The 17,052-nt window shown below is 41.2% G+C and overlaps 2 protein-coding genes across 2 annotated transcripts; one reads left to right on the top strand and one right to left on the bottom strand.

Annotated features, from left to right (window-relative positions):
• The first annotated feature begins 762 nt into the window (after positions 1 to 762).
• LOC118348456 lies at positions 763 to 1,305 on the top strand. The gene has a single exon (XM_035690087.1). The coding sequence runs from the start codon at positions 763 to 765 to the stop codon at positions 1,303 to 1,305; it is 543 nt and encodes a 180-aa protein (XP_035545980.1).
• A 5,801-nt stretch (positions 1,306 to 7,106) lies between these two features.
• On the bottom strand, positions 7,107 to 7,943 carry LOC109019688 (uclacyanin 1-like). Its single transcript, XM_019002038.1, has 2 exons — positions 7,778 to 7,943; positions 7,107 to 7,645 (listed from the first exon to the last, which is right to left on the bottom strand). The coding sequence occupies exons 1-2, from the start codon at positions 7,941 to 7,943 to the stop codon at positions 7,107 to 7,109; spliced, it is 705 nt and encodes a 234-aa protein (XP_018857583.1).
• Positions 7,944 to 17,052: the final 9,109 nt, after the last annotated feature.

The following is a 17,052-nucleotide window of genomic DNA, read 5'->3' as shown; positions in this document are numbered from 1 at the left end:
AGAAATGTATGAAGGTGATGAGGATTTTGCCGAGGCCTGGAAGTAGTGCACATTGGGACAACCAAAATCAGATTTCCACATACAAGAGGGGTATCTCTTTCGTGGAAACCAACTCTGCATCCCCAAGACATCTCTACGTGAGCATGTTATGCCTGAATTGCATGGGGGAGGACTGGGGTGCCATGTTGGGTGCGGCAAGACTATTTCTCTGGTAGTTGACCGTTATTTTTGGCCTCAACTGAGAAGGGATGTGGGAAGATTTGTACAGCGTTGCCCCATTTGTCAAGTGAAGAAAGGCCAAGCTCAGAATACAGGATTGTACACGCCTCTACCTATTCCTCAGAATATTTGAGAGGATTTGAGCATGGATTTCGTGCTTGGACTACTGTGGACTCAGCGTGGTGCTGACTCCATTTTTGTGGTGGTGGACCGGTTCTCAAAGATGGCTCATTTCATCCCTTGCAAAAAAACCTCAGATGCCTTGAGTGTAGCCAATTGTTTTTCAAAGAAGTTGTCTGCCTGCATGGTGTTCCAAAGACCATCACTTTCGACGGGGACATAAAATTTCTGAGTCATTTTTGGATTACCTTATGGAGGAAATTTGAGACTACTCTCAAGTATAGCAGCACATGTCACCCACAAACTGATGGCCAAATTGAGGTGACCAATAGAATGCTTGGAAATATGCTACGTTGCGTGTCAGGTGATAAGCCGAAACAATAGGATGTGAATCTTCCACAAGTCGATATTGCCTTTAACAGCATGAAGAACATATCAATCGGAAAGAGCCCTTTTGAGGTAGTTTATATTACGGCCCCAAAATATGCTCTTGACTTAGTTCCCCTTCCAAGATTTCCTGGGATGAGTGTGACAACTGAGAACTTGGCAGAGAGGGTCCATGAAGTCCAAGCGGAAGTGCAAAGCAACTTACAATGGGCCAATATGAAGTATAAGCAAGTTGCGGATAAACATAGGCGAGCTAAGGTGTTTCAAGAAGGGGATTTGGTGATGGTCCACTTGAGGAAGGGACGTTTTCCAGCAGGTACGTATGGCAAGCTACAAGAAAGGAAATATGGACCTTGTCGCATTTTGAAGAAAATTAGTGACAATGCTTACGTGGTTGATCTCCCCGAGAACGTGTCCATCTCTCCCACGTTCAATGTTGTTGACTTATTTGAGTATCACCCACCTGATGAACAGTCTAAGGAAGAGCCAAACTTTGAGGCAAGTTTGATTTTAAGTGGGGAGGAATTGATGCAGGACGTGGGCGATATCAGTTTGGCAATATCAGAACCCGATCCTTGATTCAATTATTCTTGGCACCAATAAGGAAACTTCAGAGATGCACAAACCGACTATCAAGCTGTAGACGCAATCAAATTTTGTTTCCAAGTTTATATTGCAGTTGTTTCCTTTTTGTAAAACTTCAAAGGTAGAGAAATAGAATGTATAAAATATTTCTGCGTTGCACATAAATTACAGAGTATACGACTGTTTAAATATACATGCAGATAACAACTTCCTCCTATACATAAGCTATGAAATTCAAAAATTATATCACAATGCTAACGAACAGAACATATTCGTATCAATCTGAAGCTGTGGCTTGTAGTGTTCTGTTTTAATTTGAATTTGACTTTTATCCTCAATATAACAGATGGAACGGATTGCCCGAAGTATTAGTAACTTGAAAATTGGAAAGATTCTTCATATCAGTTGTTGCCGTGGCTTATGGTGTTCTGTTACAGTCAGGTTGATGTTTATCACCAATACGCCCCCTCAACCGAATGGGTAGGTCTTGCACATGAAGGTTGTCCCGCAAAAGTTTGAAACGAGCAGAAGATAGTGGTTTTGTTAATAAATCTGCTAGCTGATCCTTAGTTGATAGAAATGAAACCTGAAGCTTTTTTGCTAAAACTTGATCCTGAACATAGTGAAAATCAATTTCAATATGTTTAGTTCTAGCATGAAAAACTGGATTAGAGGATAAATAAATAGCTCCAATGTTATCACACCATAACCTTGGAGTGGATACTAATGGAAGCCGCAAATCGTGTAAAACCGACTGAAGCCAATGTAACTCAGCTGCTGTATTGGAGAGGGATTTATATTCGGATTCAGTGCTGCTACGAGCAACAATTTGTTGTTGTTTGCAGCTCCAACTGATCAAATTGGATCCATGAAAAATGCAATATGCCCCCACACTACGTCTGTCATCTCTATCTCCAGCCCAGTCTGCATCACTAAAGCTTTGAAGAGAGTGATCATTATTTTTGGTGAAATAAAGTCCATAACTTACCGTGAGTTTAAGATACCGAAGAATCCGTTTGACAGCCTGCCAATGAGTGTCCTTTGGGTGGTGCATGAATTTACTAACACGGTGAACAACGAAAGCGATATCAGGACGAGTGAAACCCAAGTAATGTAAAGCACCAACCGTGCTTCTATAAAGCTGAGGATCAGAAAAATCATGGCCATCAAACTTAGATAACATGCAGGTTGTACTCATGGGCGTCGAACAAGGCTTTGCTTCATCCATTTTCACTCGTTGTGAGAGGTCAACAACATATTTTCTTTGAGTCAAAAATAAATCATGGCCAACAAACAAAGCCTCAATACCAAGAAAATAGGATAGATTGCCCAAATCTTTTACTGGGAAGGTAGCGCCGAGTTCCTTAATAAATTTATCAATTTCATTGGAAGAGGTCCCAGTAATGATTATATCATCAACATAGATGAGGATAAAAATAGAGAAGTCATTGTTATGAAGCGTAAATAAAGAGGTATCCGCTTTGGAACCAATAAATCCCATTTGCTGCAATTTTTCAGTTAGCCTAGAGAACCAAGCTCGGGGAGCTTGTTTAAGGCCATATAAACTCTTCTTTAAACGGCAAACATGATTGAGAAAATCAGGGTGAATATACCCTTGAGACTGTTGCATAAAAACTTCTTCCTGCAGGAGGCCATGAAGAAAAGCATTTTGGATGTCAATTTGCCGAATACTCCATTGTTTTGTAATAGCTATAGATAATAATAACCGAATAGTCCCGGGCTTAACCACGGGACTAAAGGTTTCCGTGTAGTCAACATCTTGTTATTGATGATACCCTTTCGCCACAAGTCTCGCTTTAAAACGTTCAACACTACCATCTGCATGTTTTTTAATGCGGAATACCCATTTGTTCCCAACAAGATTATTGCTTTGTTTGGGTGGAACAAGATCCCAATTTCCATTTTTGACGAGAGCATTAAACTCAACGTCCATGGCTTCACACCAGTGTTGTTGTTTAGAGGCCTCAGTGAAACAAGTAGGTTCTATAAGAGAGGAGGCATGATGAGTAAGCAGCCAGCAATGGATAATGAGCCATACCAACATAAGGTGTTTTTGGCCTTAAGGAGTTCGTCTGAGATCGTGTAAGCATGCGGGGCCGCTGGTTTATAGCCGGAGTGATATGTGGAGTATCACGTGAGATATTTTCACCAACAATATTTGAATTTTGTGGAATATCCCTTGCTGGTACTGGAGCATTATCTGAGCATAACAAAGTAGAAGAAATATCCAAATGTGTCGGATTTTGCAGAACGGCGTGATCACTTGGCAACTGGTGAGGTGAAGATATGATTGAACCTGCAGTGTTAGTTGGGGAACTGAAGGGATAGATAGAGAGTGGTAAGAAAGAAATTTCTAGTTCAGGAGGAGTGGAGTTGGAGTTCTCTTTTTGATATGGAAATAAAGACTCATCGAAAATGACATGGCGAGAGACATATATTTTTCCTGTGGCTAAATCAAAACATTTGTATCCTTGGTGTGAGAGACTGTAACCAAGAAAAATACAAGTTTTAGAACGAAAATCAATTTTATGTTTATTATAAGTACATAAATTGGGCCAACAAGCGGATCCAAAAACACGCATGAATAAGTAGTTGGGTTTTTGATGATATGCCATTTCAAAAGGTGATTTGTTGTTAAGGGCTTTTGAAGGAAGACGATTAATAATATAAGTTGCAGTTAAAAAAGCGTCTTCCCAATAAGGTTTTGGTAAATTTGAGTGAGCGAGTAAAGCTAAGCCCATTTCAACAATTTGACGATGGCGACGTTCAACGGAACCCATTTGTTCATGTGTGTAAGGGCAAGCTAAACGATGTTTTATTCCACAGGTTTTGAAATAAGTATTTAAACGTCGATATTCACCCCCCCAATCGGTTTGAATAGCCTTGATTTTTAAATCAAAATGTCGTTCAACATAGTTTTGAAATTGAATAAAAATGGTTTCAACATCAGATTTTAATTTTAAAGGGAATACCCAAACGAATTTAGTAAATGCATCCAAAAAACAAACATAATAACGAGATCCATAACTAGAAACAACCGAGCTGGTTCCCCAGACATCGGAGCAAATTAATTCAAGAGGTTTTAAAACAGAATGAATGGAAGGAGAAAAAGGTAAATTGTGGCTTTTAGCCATCTCACACTCAGGACAAACATTTTGTCTCTTATTGGAACCAACAGGTAATTTATTATTGCCAAGCACATGTCGAACAGTAACATACGAGGCATGACCAAGACGACGATGCTAGTCTGCAACAGAGATCTTAGCACCAACAAAAGAAGAGGAAAAATAGCGTTGAAGAGAGGGAGAGAAGCAGTAAAGGCCATTGGACACAGATCCTTTATGTAGGACGTTCCCCGAGTAATCCTTAATCAGAAAAAAAGAACTGTGAAACTCAAAGTAGACATGATTATCTTCAGTAAATTTATGAACAGATAGTAGATTTTTAGTAATTTGGGGCACTACTAAAATTTTATCAAGAATAAATGATGAAGATGAATTTGATAAAGAGGCAGTTCCAGTATGAGTGATTTGCAAACCTGTACCATCACCAATTTGAATTTGATCAGTGCCGCAAAAATCATCACTTCGGATATTTAGATTACTTATGTCATTGGTCAAATGATGTGTGGCACCAGTGTCGGGATGCCACTCTTGTTCAGTCACGTGCTGCTGAGGTTGGGTCGAGGCTATGTTTGCTTGAGGTGTTGAACGAGGTGGTGGAGTCAGAAAGTGAGGATCAAATCGTTTCCAGCAACGAGAGGCCGTGTGACCAGGCTTCTCACATAATTGACAGCAGAAATTGCTGCCACTGCGACCATTTCCACGGTTGCTAGTAAAGTGATTACGCCCCCTACCTCGAGAAGCTGATGGGTGGCCACGACTACGTCCTCCTGAAAAAGATGGTTGCCGTGTGGCAACATTTGCCGAAGCCGTGGCTATGGAGAGAGCCTGATTATTATGCTGGATGCGAGCCTCGCACGTCAAGAGCATGGAATAGATATCCTCCAAGGTAGGAGTACTGTCACGGTGAGTAACCATGGAAACAAGAGAATCAAATTCTGGACCAAGTCCAGCAAGTAAATATGTGATAATATCATCACATTTCAGTGCTTGACCAGCAATGGCCAATTCATCCGTGAGACGTTTGATCGTCATGAAATAATCAGTTGCAGATTGACTCCCTTTCCGCAAAGTAGAGAGTTGAGATCGAACATGGACAGCTTTAGCATGAGATTGGGATGCAAAGGCAGAATTTAGAGCTGTCCAAACTTCAGCAGAGGTGCTGTGGTGGGCAACCTGGGCCAATACCTCATCTGTAAGAGAAGAGTTGAGGCAGCTAAGGATAAGATTATCTTGAGTTTCCCATATATCAAAGGATGGGTTGGGAGTTGTAGAACCATCAGATGCAGTAATGGTTTTGGCTGGCTGTTGGATTTTGCCATCAATATAGCCGAAGACCTTTTGGCCTTTGAGGTAGGGTAACATGGTGGCTTTCCATGTTGGGAAGTTTAGACGTGTGAGTTTAGTAATGTTAATGGAGGAAGATGGGTTGAAGGTGGGAAGGCTAGACGCAGGCATCTTGGAGTGGATCGGTTAGACGTTAGTCTTACTGGCGGATGATACCATGTAAAACTTCAAAGGCAAAGAAATAGAATGTATAAAATATTTCTGCGTTGCACATAAATTACAGAGTATACGACTGTTTAAATATACATGTAGATAACAACTTCCTCCTATACATAAGCTATGAAATTCAAAAATTATATCACAATGCTAATGAACAGAACAGATTTGTATCAATCTGAAGCTGTGGCTTGTAGTGTTCTGTTTTAATTTGAATTTGACTTTTCTGAAGCTGTGGCTTGTAGTGTTCTGTTTTAATTTGAATTTGACTTTTATCCTCAATATAACAGATGGAACGTTTCAATACTTTTGTCACCAATACTGTTGAATGTTTTTTCCTTTTCAGTCGTTTGATTTCCTTGTTAAGTTTCACATATATTTGATGGCAATTGTAAGAGGAAGGGATGATTTGATTTTGAATAAACGTGGGGAAAGAACCAATTTTCTGTGGCAAATTGCCTCGGCTTGGAAGACACAACTCTTCCTTTTATTTTCTTTTTTCTGTTTGGGGCAACTATTGAACTTCTAATCGTTTCCACTACGCCATTAAGGAAAATTATGGAGTGGGATCTTTTGCATTGTCAAAATCTTCTACAGCTTGTAAAGAATCTAATTGCCAAGCTTGCGGAGGTTGGAACTTGTTGAGTGTGGGGTTATTAGTGAATCCAATGGTACTGTAGTTGGTCATCTTTTAGCCTGTCTGTTGGGGTTGGGTCCGGGATTGGTTTCCAACTGTAGAAGGTAGAGCCGCCTGAGATTAATATATATTGTATTTTTCCCACTAGTTTGGAATATTTTAACTACTCCATTACCCATCAGCAACTGTGCATTAGTATCTATTTGGCAGGATTTAGTGGTTCAGCCAAAAAAAAAAAAAAAATCAATTTCTTTGCAGAAAGTGAATTTGTAGAGGGCTTTGCAGAAAGAAGATTAGAGGAAGGCTATGTTCTTTGGATAAGCGGAAAAGAAAGCCAACTTGATTCATCACGTGCTTATTCGAAGGTTGGTTGATGCTATTCTGAATCAGAAATTTGTCAATGACATGGTATTAAATGCTTTTACGATCATGAACTTGTTTACCAAATGCATCAGGTAGCTTACAGAAATAACCCATCCACATTCATCACGTACATAAAACTAATCAGATGCTTAGTATGCCTGAAGCATCATCATTACAAAAAGGCTTAACCCCATTGTCATGATGACAAGGAAACTATCTTTGTGTGCTGCTGATGGGGGAGGTGGTTCAGTTGAAGATCCACTTGAAGAGGTTCGAGTGGATTCAGTTGAAGGAATAATAGAGGATGAGGCAGGACTACCCAAAGGTGAGTCAGATGGTGATGGAGTAAGCAGCTGCGGGGAAGTTGATTCTGGTGCTGGTACTGGTACTGGTGAGGAAGTAGAACTTTCTGGAGCTGGATTAGGAACCAGAGTCACCGAGGAAGCCGGTGGGATTGCTGGAGGAGATGCGGTTGTTGGAGCTGATGCTGCAAGAGTGTCTATTTCCACCTTCATTCCTTGGCTGCAATGTCCTATTGTTCCACAGATGAAGTATCTACTGCCCGGAGAAGAAAGTGGGATGGTTGTGGTGCCACCATTGTAGGACTGAATTGGGTTATTTGCCTGGCAGGAGTCATAGTCCGCCTTTGAAACCTCAACCACATCATGGTTTGGTGCATACTGAAAAACTGTGAACATATAAGTCATTAAAAGCTGAATGATGTCAATTTGAAAACATGCAGGCACGATGAAGTCCACAATGCATAAACAGATCGTTGGTGAAATAGAAGGTGATTCATTTAAAGGTGTACGTTACTTACTTAGGTTATCTCCAACTAAAAATGATTGGGATGATGCCCATGTTTGCAGGTTGGTGGTTGTATCCCACCCACCGTTTTGGCCTCCGACTGTGTAACTTGCTGCCATGGCTAATTTGATGAGCATGCCTGAAATAGCCAAGCTCATCAATGTTCTTAGCATTGCCATTTTCTGGGTAATAAGCAGAAATTGGAGAGCAATGGTGGAACGCAGAGTGAAAGAAAGTTTGTAACTGAGAAATGATCGGAATATGGGCACCTGATCGAGCTAGGAATTATATATATAAAGGTAGAATTACAAACACGACAAACCCATTAGAATGAAATTATTGTTGTTTTATGGTTTGGTTTTTGGAGTTGGTGTACATATCACCAAGAGCATATGGGTATGGCAATGACAGGTTGTTCCTCAACTGCTTTATATGTATTTTCGGTGGATTATGTCCTGGGAAATTGTTATCATAATACTAATTGATGTAGAGGATTGGACAAAGATATATTATCAAAATCTATGAGCCTGTTTCTATATATGCCTGTATTTATCACTAACAAAAGAAACTGTAGAAGCTTTTCATTCAGTGGTTTATGGCATCAAGACAGGTATGAAGAAATTTTCTTCAAGGTCGTACCAAATCCAAGCATCCAACCCACGATTAGGATATGTATAAAGAAGACAACTGTGAGTCTGTGAAGTTGTTATGAGAATATAGGCACTACTGCAGTTTCGAAACATTAATGTGTTAGTGGCTTTATTGTTTCTTTTCCTTATTATTATTATTATTATTTATTTTTAAATTGTAAACCTTTTCTTATGGTTACACTTCAAGAAAATTTGTCTAGTCCCTTTTAGAATTATTTATAGGATACGTGGAATTTCTATTATATCATAAGATGTCATGTCAATTAAAGTTATTGCTTGCATAAAATAATTTTAATTACATGGCATCTTATGATAGTACGAGAGTAACACATCCTCCATACTCCCAAAGTATATAATAAATTTTTCTAAAAAGGTCATCTTGACTTGGGAAGAAAACAGGGTGAGTTTGTATGGGACAAGCAGCCAGAGATACTATAGAAGTGAATTTTGATGCAACTGGAAGAGCATATTTCTCACTGGGCAACCACAAGTGGCAGCTTGTATGCAGAAGGGCACCATCACCAAACCAGTTATAGCAGATATAGCCAAGGCATTATTGGTATAGCTTTCCTTGTAGCCAAACAAGCAACTGTTCAGAGTTTTGATAGCCTTACTGGTAGTCAAGTCTTTTAAGGATTTTGTTAATACCTAAAAATAGTGCAACAGGCTGAAAGGGAAGAAAGAGTTATTCCCAGCCCACTTAGACTATTCAGGCCTCGATCGATGCCATATGGAGCCCTTGACGATGGTTTGGTGTGACTGTATGGTGTGCATTGCGTTCATCCATAGCAGTGAACAGTAAATTTATGCAGAGAAAATAAGAGACGAGGACAAACAGATTTACGTGGTTTAGCGTAAAGCCTACATATACGGGGGGTTTTGGGGAAGGGAGGATCTACAATAAAATGATTGTTTTACAGTCTCTCATGATCTCTCATCCTTGTTGTACGATGGAGATATAAGCTATGTCTTTTGGTTGAGATCTTGTCGCTGGAGTCCCTCTCGTGAGGTTGAAGAAGCTGAAGCCAAAGAAGAAGTCCAAGAAGTCGAAGTCCCCTTTAGTCATTTAGTAGAAGCCCTCTTTATCCTCTGCTCCTCCCTCGCTTTATGTCTCATCTTCTCTCATTTATGTCTCATCTCCACTTTTCCTCTTGGTACTCTTTTCTTTCCTTAGCTCTTTGTCCCATCCTTCCTTCCTAATGAGTCCCTCATATTGTGCTGGGCTTGGAAACCCAGTATGGGCCTATGATATTTTATCATTTTCAGTTGCCCGCAATTCTTAAGAGGAATTTGTTCCAAAAGAGACATTGAGAATCTTTAAGATAAAATATACAACAAAAATGCAGATCTCCGTAACAAAATAAATTTTGGGAGTGGATCCCTTGCTTTCCGCTTGCGTTAGGAAGTAAAGACTTCCAAGAGCAAAATTAGGCGGGAGATAGGCTCAACTGCGTAAGGTGCGAGCACGGAGCTCGGCTATGACTGGAGATGGGCTTAACAGCTTAAGGTGCAAGCACGAAACTCGGCTTTGGGAGGGAGATGGGCTCGACCACGTAAGGTGCGAGCATGGAGCTTAACTTTGGATGAGAGATGTGCTCGACCGCGTAAGGTGCAAATGGGGAGCTCGGCTTTGGGCGTGAGATGTGCTCGATCGCGTAAGGTGCAAGCAAAGAGCTCGGCTTCTATGCACGCGAGGCTGGTCGGTAGGGGTGTAAAAAAAATCGGTGAACCGATAAATGGGACTGGACCTGACCGAACCAGTACAGAGTTTGGTTCGGTTCGGCACCGATTTTATTTTTTTTAAACTAGTCAAAATCGATTCAGTTTCAATTTTTCTTTTTCTAAAACCGGATCGAACAGAACCAGACTGGTTCATATATATATTATAATTTTTTATATTGTATATAATTTTTATATGTAATATATAATTATATTTAAAATAGTTTTGTATTATATGATAAATTACTAATTCATATAATAATAAATTTTAAAATCTTATATCACTGTAGTCTATAATACAATTATATATTATAATTTTTTTTTTTAAAAAGAGCCGGTAGCCCCACACACAGTGGCTCCGTCCTAAGTTTATTAATAACTCCTCACCTTTGACGGAGGAAAACCATAGCTACAACTTATAAACTTGGGGGTTACAATATTCAAAAAAACCAAAACCCAAGTAACCAAAAACAAAACCAACTTATTTCAACCAATAAATAAATCAAAAACAAAGAATACCACCACGCCGCCTACTAATCCAGACTAAACCCGTATATAAGCCATACCCACCTTATCCAATCTGTACAAACCCCTAATTTCTATATCCAAATGACCAACACACCGAACAACATTATTCACTCATCGAGCCCCCGATTTCGCCAGCAAATCCACAACACTATTAGCTTCTCTAAAACAATGACTAATAGAAAAATCAAATTCCTCTAACAGAGCCACTAATTTGTCCCAAAAATCCCAGAGGTACCAAACATTACACTTCTTATCGGCAATCCAGTTTATAACCACCAAAGAATCACATTCAATATCAATTTTACTAAAACCCAGCTGTTTGCATAATCTCAATCCTTCTAACACTGCTACCACTTTCTCCAAGATTACCAATGCTACAGCCATCAACATTCAATTTAAATCTTCCTGGACTAGGCACAGACCAGCGAACAATACGTGACCTTCTTCTATACGTTTCCACAATTTTAATATCCATCTTGTTTAAAACATCCATATCCCTCTTAGAAAGCTTTTTTACATTTTCTATTTTCTCAGCTACATTCCGAGCCCAGAATTTCACTGACCACCAAACTACTCCCAAATTCTCATGTTTTCCCTCCATCCGAGCATTAGATCTCCTTTTCCACAACCTCCAAGTTACAATTATAGGAATAAGACCCATTAAAGTACCTACCTGAGATTGCCGTGATGCTCTATTGAACCAAGCACGAACCCTATCACGCCACAGTTGCTGTGGGTCAAAAGGAATATTCACTTCAGCCGAGACCTTGCACCACACAGATCTTGCAAACTGGCCGCTTCCCAGAACATGGTCTAAATCTTCAACTTGACCCCTGTTACAACAGTTGCAACAAGAAGCTAGCGCTACTCCAACCTTTTTAATTTTTTCATCCACACCAAGACACCCGAACATTGCCTTCCACATGCACAAAGACATTGTTTTTGGAAGTAGATTATTCCAAACCCATCGAAACCAATCATTCCTAAGAGATTTAACTCGAAGGATATCCCATGCCTACTTTGCAGAGAAAGAACCCCTCTTATCTGGAAGCCAAATTAACACATCCTTCTTATTATTCAAGTTGCCAATAGTTTCCATAATCCTTGTCACCAATTGAGGACCGACCATATCTTGCAACTTTTCAATATCCTAGATATCATTAATCAACATCTCTCTAATTCTGATCTCAGGAAATTCTATCTAGTGCACAAGGTCATATAAAGGACCATCATCTAAAAATTTTTCATACCAGAAAGATACGTCACCCTCATTCACCTTCTACTTAGAATTTTCTAGGATAAAAGGAATCCCCTCCACAACTTTCTGCCAAAAACTGGAACCTAAAAAACTCCCCAAACACAGACTTAGCTGCTTATTCTTTACATACTCAGTTCAAAAAAAATTCGACCATAAACTATTTTGTGTCAATAGCTGCCACCCAAATTTGTGAAATAAAGAGCGTTGAATTTCCCCCAACTTCCTAATGCCAATTTCTCCTTCCTCTAGTGGAACAATCATTGTATTCCACGTCTTCCACCTTCTTTTACCTTCTTCATTTTTTTCTCCCCAGAAAAATGATGAGAATAAACTCTCTAGCCTCTTGATTACTCATTTCGGCACTTGAACTATTGACATAAGGTGAATTGGCATACTCGAAAGGACATGTCGCAACAGAATGAGCCCTCGACCTTCAGACAATAAACGACTCTTCCATCATTCCAATTTATTTTCAACTTTCACTACTAAATAATCTAAATGCCTAGCAGATAATCTACCATCCACAATTGGTGCACCCAGGTATTTACAAGGAAACTCACCTTGCACAAAGCCAGTCACCCTCCGAATGTCACTAATTCGCTGTTGAGACAACTTGTTAGAAAAATAAATCGCCGACTTCTCATAATTAACTTTCTGACCCGTCCATCCCTCATATTGTTTTAGAACATTCATCAAACATCTAATTGTGCCTTTCGAAGCATTTGCAAACAAAACGATGTCATCAGCATATAACAAATGAGATACCACAGGGGAATGTACCGGATGGGATAAGAATTGGATTTTCTTTTCAGCCACCTTTTCCTATATCATCTTAGAAAGGACCTCCTCTATAATAATAAATAAATACGAAGAGAGTGGATCACCTTGCCTAAGCCCTCTCTTAGACTTGAAAAAACCTTTGAAAGTTCCATTCAACATTATTGAAAACCATGGCGTTGTAACACAATTTTTAATCACAGCACAAAAATCAGGTGGGATATTAAAGCTGTGCAAAACGTGTAACAAAAAACTCAAATTGACCCTATCATATGCCTTATACATATCAATTTTCATAAACACATTACCACCCCGAGCATTTCGATGTAATAATTTCAGCATTTCCTGAGTGAGAGAAATGTTCTGAAAAATACTCGGACCCTTAACGAACGCTCCCTGCTCTGGTGAAATCATACTGTCCAACACTTGTGCTAATCTATTCATAATGAGCTTAGCAAAAACCTTATAGATCACATTGCACAAACTAATGGGCCGAAATTTATCAAAACTTGAAGGGTCCTTTACTTTGGGAATTAGAACAATAAATGATGAAGTATAAAATCTCGGCAACTCCATACCTTGAAAAAAAATCAGCTACTGCCTTTCTAACATCCATGCGCACTATCTCCCAACATGACAAATAAAATAGAAAATTGAAACCATCTGGCTCCGGACTTGAATCCTTCGGGATAGAGAGCAATACCTCGTGAATCTCCTTATCAGTTGGAGGTACCCTCAAGCATCTTTCCTCATTATTTCCGACCACTGAAGTAATTAGGTGGGACAAACCTGGCAACTCCAGATTTACTACAATACATATATTATAATATACTACAATATATTATCACTATAGTATTATATAATATAATATATAATATAGTATAATAAAATCAAAAAATTGGACTGGAATTGGTAAAACCGGAAGTATCGGTTTAGGGGGTAACCGATGCGGAATCGATTCTTAAAACTGCCAAACCGGTGCATACCGGCCCGATCCCAAATTTTGTCCAAAACCGGACCAAACCGGACCGGTTAGTCAAGTGACTTGCTCATCTATTCAAGCGCCTAGGAGGCTAGGCAGTCCCTTATCTTTCCTGCCTGTTGATTTGTTATGAAAATTGTGATAAGCCGAGCAGCCAAAAGACTAGACCTGCTTCTTTCGCATGAGGGAGGTCAAGTAGTTCGTATGACTGGACTCGCCTTGTCGCCGTGAGGGAGGTTAAGTGGTACATTTAGACTGGACTCGATCTAAATCTTGTAATCTTTAGAGGAGGTGAAGTAATACATTTAGACTGGGCTCGCCTCGTTGGCCCTCATTGTCGTGAGGGGGGGTCGAGTAGTACATTTAGATTGGACTCACCTCATTGACCCTTGCTGTCGCGAGGGGTACATTTAGACTGCACTCGCCTCGTTGGCCCTTGCCATTATGAGGGGGGCCGAGCAGTATATTTAGACTTGACTTTCCCTAAATCTTGTAAACTTTAGAGGAAGTCGAGCAATACATTCAGACTGGACTCGCCTCGTTGGCCCTCGCCGTTGTGAGGGCGGGCTAAGCAGTACATTTAGACTAGACTCGCCCTAAGTCTTGTAATCTTTAGAGGAGGTCAAGCAGTAGATTTAGATTGCACTTGCCTCGTTGGCCCTAGTCGTCGCGAGTGGGGCTGAGTAGTACATTTAGACTGGACTCGCCCTAAGTCTTGTAATCTTAGGAGGTCAAGCAGTACAATCAGACTGGACTTGCCTATTTGACCCTCGTAAAAGTGAGGGAGATAAGTAGTTGGGACGCTTTGACCATGCTACAGAAGCCAAGCCGGTTAGCATGGATAATTACCAATCACAAGTATGAGATTACGAACTTGATTTGTCTAGTAGGAGTGCGACGAAGGTTTGAGGTGTGTCGGCGGGGCTTAATGAGCAGCTGTGTTTCAACGAAAACGGAGGCCCGGGGTGCCCGCATGAGTGTTAATGCCAAGAAGACCATCCCGATGAGGACATGCTAAGTTGTCTAGGCGGTGCCTGTGTGGGGGCTTTATATCCAGTGTCTCGCACTACAGGATCCAGTTTTGCAAATGGAATTCACATAAATTTAGAAAGACAAACTGAGTTTTTTTAGCTTCTATAGACAATTTCCGTTTGACTGAAAATTGCCCAGTATTGGTTGCTGTTTATTTTCTTCCTCGTTCTCCTTCTTTCCTTCTTCCTTTTTTTTTTTTTTTTTGTGTGTGTGGCTGAGTTGTATGCCTTTTTATCGCTTTAAACCGTGTGACTTCATGCCAAGGGTCTTTGTGCCCAAGCCCTATTGCCGTGGAGTCGTGTGGCCGTATAAACACTGAGTTCAAGGAGGTCGTGTTTGAGCAACTTAAAGCTTGGGTCGAGATGGTGGCTGTCTGTGGCGGGTGAGTGGCTGAGGTGGTTGTTTGCACCTAAAAATACACCTTGTCACACCTAAATATGCAGCACGTAGCCATGTGGCCGAGTCTGGATGGTGGTTGGGCGAGTCTGGGACTCCTCTGGTCGTGCATAGGTGAGTCGGGACTCCTCTGTCGTGCACTGGGAGATTCGAAACTCCTTTGACCATGCACTGGGCGAGTCGAGACTCCTCTGATCGTGCACTGGGTGGGTTGAGACTCTTTGGCTGTGTACTAGGCGAGTCAAGATGTACCTTGGCCGAGCAACACACGGTAATACATGGCTAGGAAGTCCATGGCCTGTGGGAAAGGTCTCGTTGAAGTTCTCTGTCATTGAGAGGCAGCATGCCGGCAGCCTTAATGGTTTGTCGACAGCCACCGTTAGCCTCTACACGATGCGCATCCTAGATGCGTGTACTCTAGTGAATGTCGCAGCTTTGTGAAGGGGGAGGCTCCACCGGAAACAAAGACCACTGGTGAACTGGTGACCCTAATGGTGGCCACTGGTGGTTGTCTTAGGTCCCCCTAGTGGTTGGAGGGATGATCCCTTCATCCCTCCAGATCGGTGCCTTGTTGACCTGTTGCCCGTCGTGCAGTCTTCACTCACGTGGACACTCAGTTAGGGACAAGCAAAGCCTACGGTCCACATGGTGGCCGCCGATGCCCTTGGTGTGCCAGGGTTGGGCTAAGCTGTGTAGCTTTGGTTATGTCCACCAGTGCACGTGTTACATGGGCCCCGCCTTCGTGGGGGTGGCCGGGGGCCCTCCCAATGGGGACAGAGGACATCGTTGGTCCTAATGGTGGCTGTCGGCAAGTCCAGCGGGCTCATGGCAGGCTGCCATGAGCTTCTCGTGCGTTTGGCGGCATGCGCCTGTTAGGCGTGCCGCGTTTGGTCCTAGGCGGCGAGGGCTAGTCAATCGGGTTGCTGCGAGCCTCTTGGTGTGCTGTAGGGTGCACCTGCACTGTGCATGCCATGCACAGTCAGGACGTGAGGTCGGGACCCGTAATCGAAACCCTGATAACCGGGTTTCGGATCAGACTGAAAAACAAATCTGGCCCGAATGAGTAGGCCTAGTTGGATTTTGTGGGAATGACATTTAAGCAGGCTCTCCACATGAAAGTCTTACCTACATTTGGGATAACCAGATGTCGATCTTAATCCATACTTCCTTATTTGGTTTGCTACTGGAGGATCGACTTTAGCACTTTCTTGCAACTCGCCTTGGAGATGATAAACGCTCTTAACTGAAAATAGGCCATTGAAAGTGATTCTCGAAATTAGCTTATATGGCCTATTGCAGGGGTTGATGGGAATGGTCCTAATGATTTCTACTTCCTCATCCGAGAAAATGTCCTTCTGTAAGGTCTGGTTCCATTGTTTTGTATCAGAGTCTATTTGACGCCGAATCATCCGACGTCACTATTAGAGCTTCCACCTTAGCATCTGCATTGAGGAACCAGATTGCACTATGACGAGCTCCTATGAGGCTTGAAGGAGCTCGTCATACCAAATTCTTGTTGTTTCACCATTCCTATTCTCCATATCAAGCCTTCTTCCAGTAGAGGTTTTGTTGCCAATAAACTTTCCATATGTATGAAGGATTTCTTCCTAGTTTAGCTTGATTGAAATCAACCTTTGGGAAATATTTAACTTTGAGTACCTGAGCAGCTAAAGAGATACGGTCTTGAACAATTTTCCAACATTGCTTGGCAGTAGTGCTAAGTTAAAATTCTCAAAATCCCTAAAACACAGGCCTCCTAGGGACTTTGCCTTACCCATTTGATCCCACCTCATCTAATGGATTTTCCTCTCATCAGCTAACTGACTCCACCAATAGCCTTTCATAACTTTATTAAACTCATGCAGCAACACATTAGTTTAAAAACTCTCGTGCAATAAATTGGAATAGTTTGGATTATTCAAAAAAATTATTCATTATATGTTAGC

The sequence above is a fragment of the Juglans regia genome, chromosome 1, assembly GCF_001411555.2.
Source record: "Juglans regia cultivar Chandler chromosome 1, Walnut 2.0, whole genome shotgun sequence".
NCBI lineage: Eukaryota > Viridiplantae > Streptophyta > Magnoliopsida > Fagales > Juglandaceae > Juglans > Juglans regia.
Note: the sequence above shows the minus strand (reverse complement) of the source record. Positions and strands in the feature narration are given on the sequence as shown.

Coding starts and splice junctions, on each gene's coding strand:
- LOC118348456 (XM_035690087.1), top strand. CDS start 763: ATGAAGAACATATCAATCGGAAAGAGCCCTTTTGAGGTAGTTTATATT.
- LOC109019688 (XM_019002038.1), bottom strand. CDS start 7,943: ATGGCAATGCTAAGAACATTGATGAGCTTGGCTATTTCAGGCATGCTC. Junction 7,646..7,777: donor TTTAGTTGGAGATAACCTAA/GTAAGTAACGTA, acceptor ATATGTTCACAG/TTTTTCAGTATGCACCAAAC.